At 35.4% G+C, this 22,581-nt stretch overlaps 3 protein-coding genes across 8 annotated transcripts; 2 read left to right on the top strand and 1 right to left on the bottom strand.

Moving 5' to 3' along the window:
• The first annotated feature begins 3,644 nt into the window (after nt 1-3,644).
• LOC111795819 (protein LIGHT-DEPENDENT SHORT HYPOCOTYLS 10) lies at nt 3,645-6,956 on the top strand. The gene is made up of 2 exons (XM_023678412.2): nt 3,645-4,488; nt 6,688-6,956. Exon 1 carries the CDS (start codon nt 3,884-3,886, stop codon nt 4,445-4,447), a length of 564 nt encoding a protein of 187 aa, XP_023534180.1. The 5' UTR covers nt 3,645-3,883; the 3' UTR covers nt 4,448-4,488; nt 6,688-6,956.
• A 1,865-nt stretch (nt 6,957-8,821) lies between these two features.
• LOC111795263 (serine/threonine-protein kinase EDR1-like) lies at nt 8,822-17,408 on the bottom strand. Of its 5 annotated transcripts, none has more exons than XM_087124082.1 (18): nt 17,199-17,408; nt 16,294-16,410; nt 15,966-16,219; nt 15,461-15,664; nt 14,507-14,695; nt 14,066-14,325; nt 13,795-13,914; nt 13,528-13,617; nt 12,836-12,931; nt 12,458-12,544; nt 11,877-11,997; nt 10,950-11,175; nt 10,655-10,778; nt 10,529-10,548; nt 10,144-10,300; nt 9,416-9,704; nt 9,233-9,305; nt 8,822-9,155 (listed from the first exon to the last, which is right to left on the bottom strand). In XM_087124082.1, the coding sequence occupies exons 3-18, from the start codon at nt 16,215-16,217 to the stop codon at nt 9,073-9,075; spliced, it is 2,391 nt and encodes a 796-aa protein (XP_086980208.1). In that variant the 5' UTR covers nt 16,218-16,219; nt 16,294-16,410; nt 17,199-17,408; the 3' UTR covers nt 8,822-9,072. The 5 variants fall into 5 exon arrangements, with proteins under 5 accessions (XP_086980208.1, XP_086980209.1, XP_086980210.1 ...); XM_087124083.1 differs by lacking the exon at nt 17,199-17,408 and adding an exon at nt 16,664-16,812; XM_087124084.1 differs by having other exon boundaries at nt 13,528-13,569; nt 15,966-16,410.
• Nucleotides 17,409-19,476: 2,068 nt separating this feature from the next.
• Nucleotides 19,477-21,971, top strand: LOC111794847 (uncharacterized). Of its 2 annotated transcripts, none has more exons than XM_023677012.2 (2): nt 19,477-19,662; nt 20,352-21,971. In XM_023677012.2, exon 2 carries the CDS (start codon nt 20,380-20,382, stop codon nt 21,766-21,768), a length of 1,389 nt encoding a protein of 462 aa, XP_023532780.2. In that variant the 5' UTR covers nt 19,477-19,662; nt 20,352-20,379; the 3' UTR covers nt 21,769-21,971. The 2 variants fall into 2 exon arrangements, with proteins under 2 accessions (XP_023532780.2, XP_023532779.2); XM_023677011.2 differs by having other exon boundaries at nt 19,477-19,690.
• The last annotated feature ends 610 nt before the right edge of the window (nt 21,972-22,581 follow it).

Below are 22,581 nucleotides of genomic sequence, written 5' to 3'. Positions count from 1 at the left end.
AATTGGAATATGATATATAGGCTGTCTGATAAGACAATTGCCCCAAAATTTAATCCCTAAAATGTGAGATTGCAATGAAATAAGGTAAAAGAGGAAGGAAGAAGAAAACACGTTTGGTTGTCACCTAACCACAAAACACCTCTTTCCTCGTTTCAATCAAACAACATTAATGTTTCATAATTCTGTCCTTTCACCCCTCTTTTAGATTCCCTAAATTTAGTAACTTTTTTATAACTCGTTCGACGTTTTCATCTGATTCGAGTAAGACATCAGGTGGTGTGCCAGTCAGGACGTTAGGTTCCCAAAGGGTGGATTGTGAGATCTCATATCGGTTGGAGAGAAGAACGAAACATTTCTTATAATGGTGTGGGAACCTCTCCCTAGGAAACATATTCTAAAACCGTGAGGCTAATGACGATACGTAACGGACTAAAACGGACAATATCTATGATGTTTTCACATTATATCATTACTTTCAAACATGTTCTTTAAAGGGTATTCAAGAGATTTTACTGAGTACTCGAAAAAAAAAATTATAAGTTTAACCTAATGTGTAGATATCCAAACTCACTACTTGAGTCATTTGAATCACTTGTTATATCATCTTACTATGTTTATTCTCGTTTGTAAAAAATAAGAGTCATTCAAACAGCACACGATGATGTATTTCATGAGCAAACAATCCATATCAAAATAGCTCGATAAATTGCATATCAAAATAGTACGATGATGTATTTCTAGTAGTGATTGATCTCAATTTTGATACTTTACCTCGTTCACCATTGATGTATCACTTTTATCATAGTCACAGATATCAATTGCTAATAGACTCCTTTTACGTCTATTAATAATTGAAAATCGACATGATACGTTGATGATAGATCTAATAACAAATGAGCATACAAACAATCACCAAACAAAAAAGAATAGTAAATATTATTGATATACCATTTTAATTCCGTTAATCAAAAAAAGAAAATTCAAAGTGAGGAGGCTTGCAACTCTCGCGTGACCTCAGACACTTGCTCGGGCTAAACCTAAAAGAACATTAGTCGAAAACTTTTCGACCGACATTTTAACCGGTCTTTTACCCCAAATTTGAGACCTTTATGTAAATTTTGAAATGTGGTTAGAAGGATAAAAATGGAAAAATGGAAAAATAATTTAAATAAAATGTGGGTTATAGCTTATTTTTATTTATGGAAAATTAAATAAGAGGAAAATAAATGATTATAGCCTAATTAATCAAGCTCTAATTTTATTTTAATTAATTAATTAATTAATGGGGTCCATCCTTAATCATGCTTTCTTGACCACCTAGAGAAATGAAATCATAAAAATTCCTTTAATTTTTCATTATAAATTTGTTAATTAATTAATTAATTAATTATGAAGTTTAATAATTAAATTTAATTATGAAAAATGTAATTTTATTATTGTTTTTGCTCATTTATCTTATAAACACCTAACTCTTCCAAAAACAAGAAATTTTCAATACAATTTCAGCAATGGAATAAAATAGAAAGAATTATAAGAGAAAATTTACTTCTTTAAACTATGATGTATATATGTTTATAACCTTAATTTACACAAAAACTTCCAATATTCGATGCCAATGCCACCTTCCTGTTTTTTTCTATTCAAATGAAAGTGATACTGGCGTGGATTCTCGATATTAGTAACTTGTATACTATTTCGACGTATGTGAGAGTGAAGTATCAAACCTGCGACCGTTTTTATTTCAGTTCAGCAATTGTAGAGTAGAAGATTGAATCATCGACCTTTGAGATTGTAAATTTGTGATTATCTACTGAGTTATGTCCTGTGACAACCTGCAACTTTATAGAAGATAAAAAATATTTTATAGAGGTGTTCATATGACTCGAGAACCCTAGTAACTCAAATTACTCCATCCAAACCATAAGGGTTGGGTTGGGTTAGAATTTTTGCGATTTGAAATGGGTTGAATTTCTTAAAAATCGAAAATTCATATTGGTTCGTGGGTTGGAACTTTTTTGGTTGGGTCAGTTCTACAAACTCGAAAATAGGGTTACAATTCAACCCTACCCTATTTATTATGAAGATTAAGAATATTGTACCTCTGTAACTGATCTTAGTGATGCGTTGTGACTTATGAATGTTTGATATTTGAGTTATTGATGTAACATGTATTGTAGATAAGTATGATTTTTTTTTCGATAACTAAAAAACCCGACAACCCAACTCGAAAATAGAGAGTTATGTTGGGTTGGATTGTGAATTTTATTCGAGTTACTCGGATCACAAACTCCAACCAACCCGAAATTTAGGTTGGTCCAAAAGATTTCTCCAATCCAACCCAACTCAGGCTCTGTACACCCATTTATCTTATGCGTTAAACTATGCTTAAATAAGATATGTACGGGAAAGTTCGAAGTTTCGTGGATGGAATGAATCGAACGGGTAAGAATTGTTGTGAAGATGAAGGGCTAAGATTGAAGGATATAGATAGTTGAACCAAGAGGGATATCTTGAGAGTGGGACCAGGTAAGATTGGTTGGCCATCATCTCCATCACTTTGGACATACGTGCATTCTCTCCTTTCAAATTATACCTCTTAAAGAATTCAATCCAAAAATCACCTCCAAATCCCACCATTTTTTTTCTTTCCTTTTTCTAAATTGAAAAATTATTCCAAAACCCGTCACTCGTAAGCTAACCGCAACTCGATTCTTTCGATTTTTTACCGTCTATTACTACACTTACGTATACAATACTTATGTATGATCTAGATCGAGACAAATAAGATTTTTCTATTCATTTTCAGAAAGAACGAACATTAGGGTAAACGAGAAAATGTAGCTAGGGTTTGTACACTATTAACAATCTATTCCCATATCCATGTCGATAAATACAACTCAAATACAAAATATAATGTAACAGTTCAAACCCACTATTCGTTTTGGCCCATTACATATCGTTGTCAGCCTCACAATTTTAAAACGCATCTACTAGGGAGAGATTTTCACACCCTTGTAAGGAATATTTTGTTCTCTTCTCCAATCGACGTGGGATTTAACAATCCACCAAACCCACCATCCACTTTGGTCCATGTTACGTATCAAAGTGAGTCTCACGGTTTTAAAACGCGTCTACTAGGAAAAGGTTTTCACACCCTTATAAGAAATGTTTCGTTCCCATCTCCAACCTACATGGGATCTAACAATCCACCAAACCCACCATCCACTTTGGTTCATGTTACGTATTACGGTGAGTCTCACGGTTTTAAAACACGTCTACTAGGGAGAGGTTTCCACACTTTTATAAGAAATGTTTCATTCTCATTTCCAACTGATGTGGGATCTAAAAATCCACCAAACCCACCATCCGCTTTAGTCTATGTTACATATCGTAGTCAGTCTCACGGTTTTAAAACGTGTCTACTACATTTTTACCAACTAACGTGATTACTTAAGCCACTAATTTGAAACTTAATACTAATTACCTTAATCAAATTAAAGACAAAATGATAAGGTGTCTATTGACAAAGCCCTCTTAAACAACCATTATAGATTTTAATTTATTTGTATACAACAAAATAATAATAATAATAATAATAATAATAAAAGATAAGAAAAAAGAAGAAAAAGATGAAGAGAGAAAGCAAATCATATGGCCCATAACATGTCTTCTCAGTATAGCCCATGATGTGATTCAATTTTTTTTTTTTTTTTTTTTTTTTTTTTCATCTTCTTCTTCCAAGGCTCTCCCTTTACTTCTGTTCCTTTGCCCTCTTTCTCTACTTTTGATCATAAGTATTGTGTGTTCGGGTGCTTCGTTCATCGAGCGGAGTGGAGTAAACTAAGAACAAGAACAAGAACAGGAGCAGGAGGGGGACGAGAGCATGTCGAGTGAAAGAGGCAAGGAGTATGGAGAAGGATCGTCGAGCTCGCCACCGACAACAACAACAACCCCGAGTCGCTACGAGTCACAAAAGCGGCGAGATTGGAACACGTTTGGGCAATACTTGAAGAATCAAAGACCACCAGTGGCACTAGCACAGTGCAACTTCAACCATGTGTTGGAGTTTCTAAGATATTTGGATCAATTTGGGAAGACAAAGGTTCATGTCCAAGGTTGTATGTTCTATGGACAGCCAGAGCCACCAGCGCCATGCACCTGCCCACTCAAGCAAGCATGGGGCAGCCTTGATGCGCTGATAGGGCGGTTGAGAGCTGCTTATGAAGAACATGGTGGCTCCCCTGAGACCAACCCTTTTGCAAGTGCTTCAATAAGGGTTTATCTAAGAGAAGTAAGGGAGTGTCAAGCAAAAGCAAGAGGGATTCCTTATAAAAAGAAGAAGAAAAGCAACAAGGCAAGCAATACCAATACAAATCATGATGATTCAACTACTAATACTTGTTCTTCTTCTTCTTCTTCTGGGATGATGCACTTTTCAACTCCTTAGCTCTTCACTTCTAACAAAATTCCATCCACATCAAAATTATGGTAATTTTCTCTTCTAAACTCATAGATCTTCATTATTCATTCATCTTATTTGTTTTAAATTTTCATGAATTGATGGGTTGATTCAAATGTTTGATAAAGTTTACCATAATTGTCATAAACGAACAACGAATAATTGTGGCTTGCTTATAAATCATACTAACAGTTTCGTATCATAAATGAATATTCGTTTATGGAGATCACCATTTCCAGATCGAATCATTCTCTTACTACAAAACCCTGATAAGAAATCATAAAAAAAAAAAAAAAGAGAAAAATTACAGAAAACCAACTTATAATACTCCATTTCTCGACCGTACAGATTCCCACTTCAGAAAACACACCCAAAAAAGAAAAGAAAAACAGTACTGATTATTGCAGTTTTTAATCTCTGATCATTCTATATAGTTCTTTTAAGATTCTTTCTATGTAGATAGTGCAACACTGATTAATGGTCATGTCAGATATTCACTTTTTTTCATATCAAATTGAGAAAACCCAAATGAAAAGTTTAGATCATTACCGTTGAATTCTGATTAACGAATGGAATGATTATTCACGAATGGAATGATTAAGTTAAGTGTTTAAGGTTTGTTTAGCATTAATTACCGAAAATTTTTGATGGGTTTTTGTTTTTACATGCTTTTTAGCAAAACCCTTTTGTTTTTTTTTTAATTTCCCATCCCTTCCACCTCATATTGATTATTTTATTACACCAATGAACTAGAATTCATCATTTTCAATAGAATCTCTCGAGTATAGTGTAAGGAGAGAGAGCCATTTGGTGATTAAAAAAATTAAGTGCTTTTTGAATTTGGGTTAGAAAAAATTAAAAAACTTTCACAAGGGGACTGCTTTTTTCAAGTGTTTTTGGGTCTGAGCTGCAGAAAATCTATGGTAAAGGCCATATTTTTGAAGATTCTGTGGCTGTCTCCAATGGATTTATGTGGGGCACTAAGTTTTTATTCTCCCATTTCATCAAACATTTGGTATATTGATTGGATTCCATGTCTGAAAAGTCATAAGTTTTGTAAGAAACAGTGAAATTTTATGTTTTTTGACACTTTTCTCAGCTGGAAGTAAGTAAAGACTCGTACTTTGTGCTTCCCATTTACCTCATTTTTGTGTTTGGTTTTAAGACAAGTGTTTTTGTTGTACTACGTTGCCCTAATGTCTCACATGTTCTTGTCGGTTCATAGGGAAGTTCAACGAAAAAAAACCCCATCAAGATATTTCTAATAGCCTTGAATGAAGAGAAATTATTTCATTTGTTCTTCCCAAACACTTCACTTTTTTAATATATATTACTAATTTGTACACTTTTTGCACGTGGGATTTTCTTTTTTTTGCATATTATTATGTGTTTATGTAAGTTTGAGCTCAGGGTTTTGGGGTTTGTCAGTTCATATATTCCATGGCTGTCTCTCCCTCTTAGCTTCAATTACCAAGGATTCCATTTGTCCCTAAGGATGTTCATTAATTTAATAACATGTAGATTGGAATTTGGAATTTGGAATTTTTCTTTTGCCTTTTTAATCATATCTTACGTTTGGAAAACGTTCCTCAAACAAATGTCGTTTATGCATGAAGCCTCGACTTTTGAAAAATAAGCCTATATCTTAGTCGTCGAGCTATGTTCATAGAGACGAGTTAGGCCAGACATAAACTAGTTTTTGAAGATTTACGTAGCTCGTTTTGTTGGAAGTTTATGCATGAACCCTTGACCTCAAAAAAAAGAAGTATATGCATTAATAGTCTAGTTATGTTCATAGAGATGAGCTTGAGCTCAAACTTGAGTTGGGTTTTTAGGTTTTACATAGCTTATTAGGTTGGAAGTTTATACATGAACCCTTGACCTCAAAAGAAGAGGTGAATGCATTAATCATCGAGTTATGTTCATAGAGATGAACTCAACCAAACCTGAGCTAGTCTTTTAGGTTTTACGTAGCACATTTTGTTTGAAGTTTATGCATGAACCCTTGACTTCAAAAGAAGACGTAAATGCATTAACCGTCGAGCTATGTTCATAGAGATGAGCTCAACCCAACTTGAGCTGGTTTTTTAGGTTTACGTAGCTTATTCTGCAATATCGTTTTCAAAAAAATCGAAACTTTATGATTCAATATTGATTTATACATTGTCCTTGTCGGGTTTTCGAGTTTTTGAACGGATTAAGGTTTGAGTTTTAATGATTGAATGCAGGAGCAAAGGTTGGAAGTAAGAGAATGAAAGAGAAGAGAAAGAAGTGTGTTGAAAAGCATAAATGTGTTGAAGGCTGAAGCTTAGACGTTGCTTTACCTTGGCCTTATGTCTACAATATATATCACATTGGGAGAACTATATATTAAGTTTGTGTATACATTATATGCATGCCCTTATATTACATTTGTTGCATCTTCTCTTTCCCGTGTAAGATTTTATTATGTATTTCATGAATTTTTATGCAAACTATTGGACGTTTTCTCTCTCGAGTTGAAAAGTTAATGAAATGTTCTATTCTTTCTCTAAGAAATTTGTTCGTCAATATCTGGTTTAGATGAAATCTTATTTGACATTCACTTGTTTCAACAATAATTTTTTTAAGTGCTCATGGCGAATTGGGTAAGGAAATGACGGAATCGGACCGAAGATACCATTAGCTAAGGGTATGCATTCTACATCCCCCTTTTGTACTTTATTTCGCTCGTTGTTGAGCACATCTTATACCGAAGTTACCATTAATATCATGCAACGAGAAGTCTAACGACCCTATAGATTACGTACTTATTATCATCTTTAAAGTGGATAACTCGATCTTTCCAATTTCACTGCTATTGAACTTAACGAGAGAGAAAAATTCATTTACTCGTTTTCACCACTTATATGAACTAATGTCACAGTCTTACCCATCAAAAGCAAGCATGAAATGGATTATTAAAACTCGTTTTCCTTTGTTAGACTCAAACTTGATTATCTAACTTTCCCATCTTATTCATCTCATTATTTATTGTGAGATCCCATACTAGTCGGAGAAGAGAACAAAACATACTTTATAAAGATATGGAAAACTTTTCTTTAGTAGACGCGTTTTAAAATCGTGAGGTTGACGATAATACGTAACGGGCCAAAACAGACCTATGCTATGTTTCCAATTTGATTCTTAAAATTTATTCTTAATATAAATTTACAACACACATAAATCAATACTTGTACTATCTTATAATATGAAACATCATAAACTTCTAGCTAAATTTGAACTCAAAAGAAATACATTATGAAATAACGTTCGAGTAAAGGAAGAAATATGAATGAACCGATACTACATTTGAATAAAGAAATACATTATAAAATGATCTTCAACACGTTCATGTGAATGAGAACAAAGCATTCAAAAAGAACCAATGGAATGTTGAGGTTATCGAGTGTCGAACACGAATTCTAAATCTCGATATGAATCCTGAAACATAGATGAGAAGTTGTTAGAGAGCATAGTATATGTGCATGGTTTGGTAGAGTGATATGGTATTTTAGAATAGTAACAATAATAGTAAAGGGAAGATATTGATATTCTATTTGCCTTTTTAATGGTAAAGTAAATAAAAGGCAAAGACCATATCGTGAGACCAAAAGCAAGAGAGAATTGAGACCAACTCAACATCATTACTTTATGCAAAGTGGAAACACCAATCACTTGGGAAAAGAGAATCTTCATCTTTGTCCAAAAAAATTATTGATCCTTGTCAACCAAACACTCATACTCACTTAAATGGACAACTTTCTCGTTCATACGAAATACAAAACTCACTGTACCTTATTACAAAAGTCACCTGATCACTATCTATATTAATAAGGAGCACAAGGTGCACCTTATTCTTCGATAGCTCAATCATAATTACTTCATGATTAGGTGTACTTCGAAGAATTCTAAGTTGGGTAATCTTTTAGAAATTTTCATAGGATGTATAGAAGTGAAGACAAAACATACTAAAATGACTTGTATTGGTCTATAGAGATGGTCTTCACTCTTAAGAAATGAGTACGACTCGTGTTAGTCTATAGAGATAGTTTTCTCTTAAAAAACGAGGAATAGGTAAAGAATAGTCAAAGCCATCAAGCATTGAATCCATGTTCCAAATCTTGATCCAAAGTTTTGGACATGGAATAAAGTAGAGTAACTGATATCGTAAATTTTGAAAGGGATTTCCTGAAAAGAATCATAACAATCACAGAGCAACCTATGATAGATTTAAGATCTGGAAGACATTTAGTGAGCCCTTCCAAAGACATGCAGCAAGTCAATAAACCAAGATCCTTCACAGTTCTTACACGTAAAGCAATTAAAATGGAGGTAAGTATGGAACCTGGAGAAAGAAGGCATTAAACTTTGAACTCAGAACTGAAATGGTCTTGCCTTATATAGCACAGAAACCATTGGAAGATCAAAACCAACAGGTTTTTTTTGCTTTTTTTTTTTTTTTTTTTTTCTTTTTTGATCGTATACAATGGTTCGAAAAATCGACAAGAGTTCACAATGGGAGCCGAGAACATCGAAGTAGCACCTCTACCATTTTTTCTGTACACAAACAAAACAAAACAAAGCAAACTATATCAAGAAAGCGAGTACTCGCAGTCGAGCAAGCGTGAGAGAATCTCTTCGCAGCTTGGCCGTTCATTTGGTTCTGCCCAACAATCTGCAATCCAGACAGAAAACTTCATTAGTTCAACAAGAGCCTCACAGAACTTAAAATGTTTCCCACTGATCAAAAACCTGATATAAGTCTGCCAAGGGGTCCTTCAGGAATCTCTAGGCGTGCTCCCTCGGTGCCAACAGCATAAACTACCTGGATGCCAAAAGGGTATACCAGTTAATCTCTTACTCATTCAAATAAAATGGGATTGCCACCAGATACAATTAAAGTTGATGGATTAAAAGTGTAGCAGATCGACGTACCCGCTCTTGTGGAACACCCTCCCACGGTCTACTTAGCGTGCATAGCTCCCACATAATGACCCCCAGGCTGAAAATATCACACTTTTCAGTGAAGGGTTCGTTTCGGAAGAGCTCGGGAGCCATCCATTCTGGAGTTCCTGCAGATGGAGACCCTCTTGCTGGAGCCTCGGTCAATACTCTTGAAAGTCCAAAATCACATATCTTGACAGTCCAATGCTTGTTCACTAGGCAATTTGCACTTTTTAGGTCCCGATGAGCTATTTTCATTCGATGTATGCACATCAAACCCCTTGAAAATCCAGCCAAATGTCCGGTTAGTAAAATGTATTATATTTTTCAGAGGGCACCATTTATTAGGTTTAGGTACTTTTTCAAGCACACTACTAGTTGCATCATCCAAAATCATCTGGGAAACAATAAGCGCTGACAAAAATTAAACGCTTTAACAGAATCTTATCTTTCTCCTTTACCCTTTAACTACTATATCATAATCCAGAGCAAGTCAGAAGCAAATCACTAGCAGAAAACTTCGAAGTCAAATTAGATTCTTAGACAATAACATTGCACAATCTCCCCAGGTTCCCTGGTGGGTCTAGTTCCATTATCCCTCGAACTCATAAGCTTTAAACCATAGTGCATAAAGCCAGAGGAAAAGGAAAACCCTTCATTTTACTAGGGTCAGCAAGGAAAAGAGTATTATACTATGTTCCGTTATGAGCAAAACAAACCTGCATATGTCACGCAACATCTTTAGTCTTCTCCGCCAGCTTAGTTTTTTTTTCTGACCACTCAAATGGATCAAGGAATACAAGGAGCCCATTTCCATGTATTCACTGACCATTGATAATCGTGGCGGCTTTGTGCATGCACCCAGAAACAACAAAACTGCAGCAATATAAGCACCATTTGTAGTGAGACTTCGATTTTTAAAACGGAAGTAAAAGAACAAGAAAGAAAAGAAATCAATCAGATATTTATAAATTGCATCAAATAAGGTATCCCATACAAATCAGTATATGCAATCTTACACGAAGAAAATACAGTGATACATGCAATCTAAAACAAAGAAAACACGGTGATGTTATAGTTTCCAACTAGAGGATAAGAAAGTACCATTAGGATGTCGAAGACGACTAGCAAGAAGAAACCCCATGCACCAATACAAAGAGAATGGAGTAAGATTAATGAAAGTCATTGGGAGATAGATTAAAAAGTTAGTGCGTCAAAAAAAAAAGGTACCTAAGAATTGATATCTCATTACAGAAGTCTTCAATGTTTTCAGGAGTTAGATCTTGCTCTAGGAAAACTTTGATCGCCACATCTGTTCCATTCCAAATGCCACGAAAAACTTCTCCAAAAAACCCTGGATATTGGCGAAGTAAGGGCCTCTCAATGCAATAAAAAAGAATATTTTGGGCCAAAAGTTTTCGAAGAATCTAATTGGAACATTAGATTTAGGTCAAGAAATAGTAAGTGACATGCTCAAAATATTGGAATTTTAGCCAACGACAGGATAAAATAAAATCATGCTCACCAATTCCAATACGGATTCCAACTGTGAGTTCTGAGTAATCAATGTTCCATTCTGGGTAAGGTAATAGTGGTTTGTCGTTCATGGAGAAAGATTCAAGAACTTTAGTCCATTTTGAGGCTAAATCATCATTCGCAAATGCCGAATGTTCACTTCTATCAGAGGTTTGACCCCTATACTCATGTGGCGATGTTGGTAATGATATTGCTCTTTGAGAACCCAGTGGATCCTGAAAAGAAAATAAAGAAAAAATTCATTCACAGACAAAATCCATTTTTTACTATTTAAGCAGTTCCAGAGAATGTCAAAACGAACATGCCTCGTCATGATCACACAAAATGAAACCTCTATAAAATTTCTCCCCGATGCATAAATATTACCTTCTCTCTCGCATGATTCATTCTCATCGTATTTTCTAAATCACTCAACCTTCCTTTATTTGTTTACAAGTATTATTTTCGTTTATAATACCAGATGTATGACAAGTTCTTACCAATTGGAATCCTACAAATCCTGTTTTAATGATGAATGGTGAAGGCCAAGAAAAAAGCCCTCCCAGGAGATTTCAGTGGCTCCCACCACTCTCCTACAAGACCGAATACTGCAGTTACCTTCCTCACCCATGTCACCTCTCTAGTTAACAGCAGTCCTTACAAACTCAACCCCACTGCCCAACTAACCATAACATGATTTTTGTGCCGAGATCATTCTACCCTCACAGTCCTTTTGATTCTCAGTATGCAAGCCCATAACGATGTCCTCACCCCTCCTTATAACGTAAGTAAGTAGAACTTATAGGAAGATCATCATCGTAATATAACCTAAATAAATCCCAGAGAATAGATGAAATTTCAACGTGATGCCAGAAAGCAATATGACAATGAACATAAAAAAAGTCAGTCCTCAATTACCAGGACATATGAAACCTACATTTCTCCGAACATCTGAACTACTATTTCGTTCATTTGAAGGGTGGGAGAACGACCTGTCATCTGTTTGTCCTCTCAAAAGACGATTTTGCTTCATTGTTTCATTCATTGCTCGCACAGTCCTGAAATTGTCAAAGCAGAAAAGTGAACCATAGGCATAAAATTACGGAGTTCTGGTTGATTATGCCGTTTAATGATAAAATAGCAATCATAAAACAACAACACACAATTACTACACAAATAAATAAGGTCCTCATCCAATAATATATATATCTAGTATAGCATGCCATCCACCCAAGCAGAACAATGTCATTCAATAAAGTTGAGAGGAATACTAACAAGTGCAGGCTTGATAAATTTGAAGTTCAACAATCTAATTTGAATGATTTATTCAATAATCCTCGATTGAAAAAAGGTGATGGCACGGTGGCTTGAATGTGATACTAATGTTGGCTAAGAAGAACAAGGCAATGAAAAGCAAGATTTTTTCAACATCAACATATTAAGGTAGAATTGCAAAGTTTGAATACCATTTAAAGGGAAACAAAGAAAGTAATGAGAAAAACAAAAGCAAAGATTGACCTCACGATATCATCACCAATTTCTGGAGTAATGCTGATGCTCCTTCTTCTTATTCGACGTGCTTCTGAAGTTGAAGCGCCATCTGATCTGTAGATAAATAAAAAAGAAAAATATTATTATCATAAATAATAATAGATAACATGATAATAGAAATAATGGGTGTTTCTATATGTAAACAGAAATATGCTATACAAAAACCAATAAACTAGTTTGAGGTACATGAATGAAGATAAAAACTGGCCGTGACCAAAACCTAAATCAAATCAGGTACATGCTATATTGGGGCCAAAACTGGCAGTGACCTGATGATAGTATAAAAGTTAGATAAGAGATAATCCAGTAATAATGAAGATAAAAAATAAATAAATAAATAAAAACCTTGAAGTAGAGACATCATCAGAAAAATCTCTGAAGACTTTCCTATCCCCACTAAGCATGGACCGGCCACGCGCCCGAAATGAAGGATGCTCTGGACTGCAGAACAAAAGGCAAATGAGAACGTAACCGAACTGATATAGTAAAAGACCATGTTTCCTCAAACATTTTCAAGAGGGCATAAAAGAATACGCTCACAAACCAAATATTTCAAAGATTCACTGTTCCAGAGCTAATTTCAAATATGTAGAATTGAGCATAATGTACTTTTAAGCATTCAGATTCTCTTAATTGGCAGGAAATAGAAACAAAAAAAACTAACCAATTCTCTTTATTTTCAATCAAGACCCTCCCAAGGCTAGCTCCCAAAGTATTGGGTATAAACAGGACAAATTAATCAAACATAAACTACATGATCTTATTTACCTTAGGCCATAGCTCCACAGAACCTAAATTTACAAGCTTATGACCATCATGTCAGTTTAATTACATCTATTGTTAAACTATTGAGAAAGAGCCATCCTGAACAACATTTATAAAACTATACATTATCAACCATTGTAAACCTGACGGCAGCCTTACTACGGTGGGTCAAAAAATATAGATGATTAATAGAATTTATTTGAAAGGAATACACATTTTTAACACCTTTAAAAGATGGCCATATTATCCAAGAACAAGAATTCAAGAAATACCTTGAACTAGCAGTCCGCTGTTCAGCAATATCCTTTCTCCGACTACGTCGCCAAAATGCATTTGCAATGTTAGGTTCACTATGTGATAAACTGAGAGATTTGAAAAATAAGATACAATAACAGAAATCTCAGTGCATTTCTTGCATGTTTGCATCAGAAAGAAATTTTCGGGGAAACAAAAAGGAAACAGCTCTTTAGAAGTAATCAAGAAATAAATGGTTTTTGTAACTATATCATTTGTGACTGCTTATAGGAACAATTTTTTACCTCAGTTTGCTGTCAAGTGTTGTACTTGAACGCAACATCCAGTTGCGCAATTTAGGACCATATGCATTAGAAGCTGCATCAAATTTTCTGTGGAATTGAAGGCTCTCATCTTTTTCAACACTGTCCACAAAAAAAAAAAAAAAAAAAAAAAAAAAAATGATGAACCTCAACAAGGAACAATAGAAAACATACATAAACCAAAAACTTAAAATTTTATATAAGATTGTAAATGTTGAGGAATCAAAGGTTTAACTTTTAAGCAACATCCCACCTGTCGGGATCAACTCTCTCTGAGAACCCATAAAGAGGACTATTAGGTTCCAGAGGTGAATCACAGGAGTCGTTTTCTGCCGAATCACTTTCCCCAGCAGCAGAAATATGGGTCATAAAAATTGCCTTAGTTGACCGAGGTAACAACTGGCCAGGAAATCGCATAAGATCAACGACTAGTTCCACAGAATTCAACACAACTGTCACAGACATATGCTTGTATGAGTCCACGCACCCAATAGCCCCCTCATTTGGCAAGCCCTGAACAAAATAAAAAAAAGTGAATGAGGGAATATCAGGATGGCGTTTGACAAGCAGATAACTCTATTCTGTCGTCACCCTCTGAAAACAAAAATCAAACGATAACTCACAAATAGAAAATGGGGGGAATTATAGGAAGGAACAACCTACTTCAATAAATAAAATCAAGTTCTAAGCTTACCACCATGAGACGGCTTTCGAGCCCTACTGTGTCTGCCAGAGACTTAAATAAGATGGCTCTTGGACGGCATGAACCAAATTTTATTTGTCCAAGTAATTGAATGCCTCTATCCTCAAACAAGTGGGAGGTTTCTTCTACAGCGGCTTTTGCTGGACTTTCTAAAATTGGTCGTTTATAAAAGTCAGAAACCTGAAAAGGTGGAATCAGAAACAGGAATAACCACCTGTCAGTAATCAAGAAAAAGAAAAACAAGACTCCATCGAGAGACATAAGAAATGCCTTAAGAAAAGGTTAATGACATCGAGTTTGAAAGCAACTAATTTTTCCTTTCCTAAAAAGAAACTGCAAGATAAAGGGTCCTGCACCAATACAATCTATCTTAATCGCTACTATAAACAGTTAGCTAAACAAATTAGGAAACCCTTACAGAAAGAGTAAATTGCTACAGCTAGAAAGTTACAATTGCAGGGTAGCAATTCTCCAAAAGTTAGCAGTTAATCCACATGCGATCGAGTAACAAATGGTTTCTAACTGGGTAAAATACTAGACACCGAAGGATAGAGTAAATTAGGTTAGAATAAATTATCCATGATGCTACAAAATCAATTTCAGGTTGGAGACCCGTGAATACCTATTAAAAAATCTCCTTGTTTTCATGCCAATAAGTTGGTTCCAAATGTTAGAGGATTGAATCAACTACATTTAATCCACAAGTTGACACATTCTGAACCACAGAGATTAAACACCAACTATTTTGAACTTGGAATAAAAATATTAGGGGTCTAGTCCAGATTTTTCCATTAATCAGCATCTTCAGATAACCTCATTGTAGATGTTTTCAACAACTGAAATATCATTACCAATTTTTTAAGGGAAATTTAATTCAGTTCAATGGAGAAACAGTTGCAAATTTTAGATAGGGGGGTATTAGCAAGAAATATGACTGCTCCTCACCAGTCCTGCGATCTTCTTGATAATTGCAGCTGGATTTGAACTCAATCCTTTAACCAGTGTCAAGATCAGTTGCTTCAGCATAGAAAGCTTTTTATCTTTCTCCGTCTCCACAAGAATAACATCGTTTTTGTAACCTTCGGCCTCCAAAGCACGAAGCTCATCCAGCGAAGGAATACTGTGGAACTGCTCTTTTAGCCTTTTGTCCTGTAAATTGATTATAGAACTCAATTAGGCTCTAGTTTGTTGAACAAATATATAAGATGAAAATTATTATCATAAATAACAGCAGGTGCCAAAAGCTACAGCAAATGTCAATTCTAAAATTTAAGTATTAGATGGAAAAAAAATATTGGTGAAAATGTATACATTTAATTTATGATTGTATATATAAGAAAAAGATGATGCAAGATCCATCAGAATCACATAATTTCTCCAGTGAAAGTGAAATAAAATAGCAAAAGTTAATTTACTGGACTGAAAAACTTGAATGGGAAGAACACGGTACCGGAATAACAGAATAGAAACCATCTGGAATTGGCTCACAAAGCATTCCAGTACGCCAGAGAATTTGAGATGCTCTTTGAGGCGACAACAACGCATCTTGGTCAGAATTGATGAGCTCTTCCTTTTCACTTACAGTATCTTCCCGAGGGCCCAAAGAAACAGATCCAAATTTCTCCACGAAATCAGAAGACCACCAGGTAGCATTGGAAGGCCCTTGCTCTGATTGTGCAACATCATCTCGCTGATCCTCCATGCCTTTAAATGTTTCGAATATAAAACCATTTCACCGAGTACTTCCCTACCCCATATAAAGGTCTAATCGAACTTACAGATATCCTCAGTCAACAAAACGACTGATATCAACACCTTAAGCTCCTCGCAATATCTTCAAGCTGGAGGGCATAATACCCGAGAAACAGGAGCGTCAAAATCTTTGGCCATAAGCACTACAGGGAACAAAAATAGAAGGGATCATTAACAAGGTCATGTTTTCACAATAAATCATAGATCCCAGGAAAACAAAACAAGACGCAAGACCCACAAATATTCTGATGTCTAATCGTCAAAGTCAAAATTTCGCATCCCCTTTCAAACCAAAAAAGTCCCCCCTCTACTACATACACAGCAATAACCCTGAGAATCTAGAAATACCCATTTCGCAATAGCCTAAAAAGTACAAGAAGATAATCAATCACGCACCTCGCGAACAACAAACCACAAAATATGAATTAACTCCAAACCCTTGACACAAGAACTGTTCGATTCATCGTAATTTTTTGAGACCTTTATTTAAATCAACAGCTTCAATTTAAAGAAACCCAAAAGGAAATTCAAAATAAACAAGGAAACAAATTGGAAACGCTGAACCTATCCTATGTATGACGTCAAGAAATTCAACAAAAAAAAAAAAAAATCAGACCGCGAAGACCCTCGGTCCGAATAAATAAAAAACAAAGACTTCCAGAAGCAAAGCGGAATCGGGAATTTACTTAGTAAGACAACCACATAAAAAAAACATTAAAAAATCGAAAATGAACATAATAACACAGTATCGAAACTGAGGAGGGGAAATGGAGCATGTATGAAACCCAACATTGCAATCAAGGACCATCCCACATTCCCACAATTAAGAAACGTAAATAAAACGTAGAAAAACAGAATTCAAAGGGCTCTCGCCATGGAAATGAAGTAAGAAAGGGCAGCAAGTAAGGGAAATCGAGAAGAGGGATATTACCAGGAGCGGATCCAAGCCATTTGAATCATGATCCCGTGAGAGGGAGAGAGCGCATTAAAATCGGAGCATCGGGAAGCGAAGAGATTGGAAGGATAGAGTAAGAGAGGGAGAAGGGATTTGATCGACGAAGAAAGCGATGGAGTCTGTTTCTCTCTCTAAGAGCAGAGAGAGAGAGAGAAGAGAGAGAGAGAAGAGAGAGAGAGAAATGGAGATGGTGAATCACGTGCAATGGAAGAAATCAAAGGCTCTCTCCCTCCGGGACGCCTCTCTCCGACAGCCAGCTGGCGCACAGGGCGGCTCTGCCCCCTCCTTCCTCCGCGTGAATCCTTTTAATTTCCCTCCTTTTTTTTCCTTTTTTTTTTTTTTCTTTTATTTACTTCATATTCAATTAATTTTGTGGTTATAAAACTTTAAATCTCTATTTATCCATTTTCAATTTAAAAATTATTTCACTCCTAAAAATCTTTTATTTTATTTTATTTTTTAAAATCAAATTTATAATTTAACCCAAAATTAATTTGTGAGGTTGCTTTCCAATTAAACCGACGGCCGTGATTAAGTCAATGGAGTTATTTTCAATGCATCCTGTCCACACGTGGGTTCTTTTTTAATTTCCCATTTATTATTATTTTTATTCTAAAACGTTATTAATTATTTAATAGTTTATGAATATATAATATTTTATTAGATACTTCTAATCTCATTATTAATTATTAATGACTTTGGTGGAATATGACTTACCATTTTTAAGTGTATTTTTTTTATTATAAGATAATAAATTTAGAATATGAATTCAAAAATAACCGAATTTAAATATATTTTTTTTAATATGGAATAAGTTTAGATATTTATGGAAATGGAATATAATGTATGACTTTTGTATATTATTTTTGGTGGCTAGAAATTGAAATAATTTAAATAAATATAATAGTCAAAATTATATTTTTTAATTATTTTAAATTAAATTATGAAGTGACGTTCAAAATAATGATGTGACGTTTAAAATGTTGTATTATTTTATGCTTTATTGAATGAAGTTTGAATTCAAACATGTTCAATTCAAATTAAAATGACGTAAAGTAGACATTTAATATATTCAAATAAATAGTTTTATAATTTCGTGTTTATTATTTTATTTTAATATGTAATTAAATTAAATAATGTGAAATCGAACAAATTATAGGTACCATAACAAAAACAAAAGTTTAGATGATCAGGTGCAACAATTAGCCCGTGTAGAAATGGGCGATGCGTTTTTTAGATTTTATGTTTCCTGTTCATATGACCTATTGACTCGAATAATTATGACTACGTAACTCAAATTGTTAGAGTTGAATTGGGTCGGGAAAATTAGGTTCAGTTTACGCGTTAGATTTTTTTTTTTTTTTAATAGGATCGAGAACCCAACCGTACCTTACTTATTATTATGCTCATATTACTGATGCATTGTGACTTGTGAATGATGAGATTTGGATTGTACGATAATTTATAAATAAATGTGATATGTATTGTGGATAAGTATATTTTTTTAATAATTAAAAAAATAAAAACTCAACGACTCAACCCAGCTCGAGTTGGGTGAGATTGTGAATCATATTCAAGTCGTTCGTGTCATTAATCCGACCAACCTAATATTGCTGATATTATCTCAAGTGATGAGTAAACTTTAGACATATATGCTACCATAGGTAACATCAAGACGTGACCTTGCCAATCACATATATGTCTTATTCAGTGGACAATTTTATTTATTTTTTAAATGTTAACGGACCAATAGAGGAATTTTCTTTCTTCTACAATACTAATCAAGGGTACGAGTCTCCCGACCGAGACAAGTACAACTTTTTAAATTGGGTTGTCGAAACCCGACTAAAAGCACTCGTTAAAAAGTATTCTACCCTAGCACGAGGCATACCAATCTTTATATATATATTAAATATTCTAATATTTATTAATTATAATTAAATAAAATATCAATAATTTAATATTTAAAATTTTTTATCATAATATCATAAAATATTAAAAATTAAGAACGAGATTATTACTAAAATTAAAATTTTTGGTTTTTTTAACCTAAAATATGAACTTATCAAGCCTACGTGGACGCAATCTTGACCCCACACGCTTACTTGGCATCCAAATGAAGAAGAAATTTAAGATTTTTCTTTAAAAAATATCTTGATATTAATATCAAATATTAACCATATATTTTTTTTTTACTAAAAAAATTATATAAAAAAAATTTAGTTCTTAACTAACAGATGAATATAAGAAGAAATAAGAAATGGAAATGGAAACTACGAGAGGAGAGTGACGGCTATGCTTCTGCATGGAATGGACGGCTGTTCATAATTCGACATAAACTTCCATGATCTCAACCCTGAAGCAAATCCCCAGATCACGAAGAAACCCCTGTTTTGATCTGCAATAGGAAAAGAAGCCCTGTTTTGCTCTGTAAACGCGAGTAATTTAGCTCTCCGCCGCGCACACAAGTTTATTCTTAATACCCACCTCTCCTGTTCTTCATTTCTTCACTGATTTTTACTTTATGTTTTCGATTCTTCGGAAACAAGATTCGTCTTCGTTTCTGGGTCGATCGTGTTTTTGTTCTGATTGATGGGTATCTCTTGTTTTGGTGTTGTTCTTTAAAATTATTGGCTTCTGTTGGAATTTTTTATGTTCTTGTTCTGTTTCTGTTTCTGTTTCTATGGATTTTGGATTCATTGTGTCTTGCTGCTGATATACAGAGCTTTGTTTATGGCTCTTGAAATGGGTATCGATTTTTTAGGTTTTACGTTGAATTCCAATATTCTTGATGTTGTACTGTTCTGAGAAATCTGTTTGGTTTCTGAGAAAGTGATGGAAAACAAGAATTGATTGAGATTTCTTTAGGCTTAACGATTGTTTCTTCATGTTCGTCTTGTTTTGATTGAACTGATTGGATGATAGTGGAAAATTCTGAAAATGTTTACATTATTAGAGGTTAAATTCAGGTTGTAAGTATTAATCAATTGTGTTGTTTTTGTTGTTGTTCTATGTAATTCCCACTTCCTGTTTTGATTTGATTCATTCTGTCCATGTTTGATCTCTTGTTTCTCAATGCTGCTGGATTTGGACTGATTTTTCATTGATCATCCCTTCCCTACAATGCAGTATTGTTCATTTGGAGCTGAAGAATCTGATGGGGAGCAAGCAATTGGATTTAAATCAGCCGTTTCTGTCGGTGAGGCGTGTTTCATCGATCGAAACATCATCGAAAGCGAACGAGCTAGCGAGAACGGATAATCGCTGGCTGCATCTTCCTGTCTACAAGTCTGAATTGAAATCTGGGCCGGTATCGAATCCGGGGAGTGTTCCTTTTGTATGGGAGCATTCCCCAGGAAAGCCTAAGGATGGTAGAGAATCACAAACCATAGGTTTGATACCGCGTTCGGCTGCCCCGAAACAACCTCCGGGGACGTCTTCAGATTCAAATCATCTTTGTAGCACAGGAGGAGGAGATGATTACCATTCTCATAAAAGCATTGTTAGATTTATGTCCTTGAGGGAGACGTTTGAGAGGGATTCAAGTTTTGATTCGGACAATGACGGTGACGGTGACGGTGACGAGACTTATCTCGAAGCAAACGACACCCTTTCGAGATCTAAGTCATTCTCGATGAACTGTAGTGAAACTGGTTCGAGTGGATTGGATGGAGGTGATGTTAAGCCATCAGGAACGTTCTTAAAAGATCAGCAAACTCATGAGCTCATGATGGGAAGATTCCTGCCTGCTGCCAAGGCATTGGCTTCAGAAACATCTCAAGTTGTTCATCATAGAAAGAAAGATGTTCAAGGAGTGCAGCAGAGAGAAGCAAGGAAAATTGTAGAAATGGATATCGAGCACGGAGTAAATTCGATTCCAATGTTGTTGCCATCGAATTACGCTCCTCCGAATACTCACGACGAAGAAACTAGCAAAGATGAAGATATTGATCTTGATGAACCTGAATACTCAGCTACTAAAGCTCGTCGGTTCCTCGCTCGTTTTTGCTTGAGTGGTTCCTTTGGCCTTCGGCATCATCGAGTTCCCGGGATGAGAAGGCAATGCTCCGCAGCAGCTCGTGGAGTTCATTTGGATTCTTCTCCTCGACATGTCCAGCCTTCAAAGGTTGAAGGTGAGACCAAAAGCTTGAGCTCTACAAGTATGGAGTCTAGTGGTTCATGTTCGTCTTGTTCCGATGCAAACTCGAACCCGAATGCTACAGTATTAGGAAGCCTTCATCATGAAAAATCAAGTCAAGAAGCAATCTCAGATGATTCTTCTCAGGACTTTGTGTCATTCACAAGTTCAGAAACTTCTAACAAAGTGCCAAAGGGATCACATGTTGAACAGAACACTAAAGGCCATAAGCATTGTCATGAAGCCTCAGCTCGGGGAAGAACCGATCTCGAAATCGCTCGTTGCAGAAAAAGTTCTGTGCCCATTTCTTCACAACGTGAGCTTTCTCCTCCTCTACCGAGATCCCCATCGGAGTCTTGGCTTAAGCGCACATTGTCAACCATTGTCCTGAAACTCGACTCGACATGACGACATGACGACGCAGTCTACTCTGGCTGCTCACAAACAAGGTAAAACATTGTATTTCTGGAATTGGTCATCAAGATCACAATTGTTCACGATCTTCAGCCACTTCGTCATAAAGGAAAAAGGAAAGAATTCAACAACTTAGGTTGATTGTAAATATTTTCTGCAATAAAAATATATTTCTCGTTGCGAGAAAATGCACCTAACTTTTACATGCTATCAACGATAAATTTGTTTGATCGAGGTTTGTAAAAAAGAAAGAAAATGCACGATGTGGTGCTTACCTCACCAACGCGTCGAGACATCCCCTCTTAGGAGGCCGACTGTAGCTTTGGTTCGGGAATGACCTATCAATCATTGGTGGACCTTCCCTTTAACTGGTCACGTTTATGTAGGGTTAATCTCTCTCGACCTGTTCAGGTGAAAGAGAGGGAAGGGTTCATACTTCAATCTTATCCGGTCTTCTGCTATCGATCTTCCCACAATGGCTTTTCACGCTTTGGGAACAGTAACGATCTTCCCACAATGGCTTTTCACGCTTTGGGAACAGTAACTTAAGCTCTTATCTTCCCAAAATGGCTTTTCACGCTTTGGGAACAGTAACTTAAGCTCTTAGGTGTAGGCGCTTTTCATAGGTGGAATCTTCGAGTTCTTCCTATTTGACCCGCTCTTTATATATACTAATGATTTAGAGTTAGAGGCTGCCACGGTGGAAGTAGAGGAAAAAAACTTGCTCGAGTTTAGGTTGAGGAAGAGGAGAAAATATGGCTAAGAAACTCATCAACATAGCTCGTAACTTCGAGAGAAGGGGTGCTG

The sequence above is a fragment of the Cucurbita pepo genome, chromosome 5, assembly GCF_057944985.1.
Source record: "Cucurbita pepo subsp. pepo isolate OVF chromosome 5, ASM5794498v1, whole genome shotgun sequence".
Lineage (NCBI taxonomy): Eukaryota > Viridiplantae > Streptophyta > Magnoliopsida > Cucurbitales > Cucurbitaceae > Cucurbita > Cucurbita pepo.
Note: the sequence above shows the minus strand (reverse complement) of the source record. Positions and strands in the feature narration are given on the sequence as shown.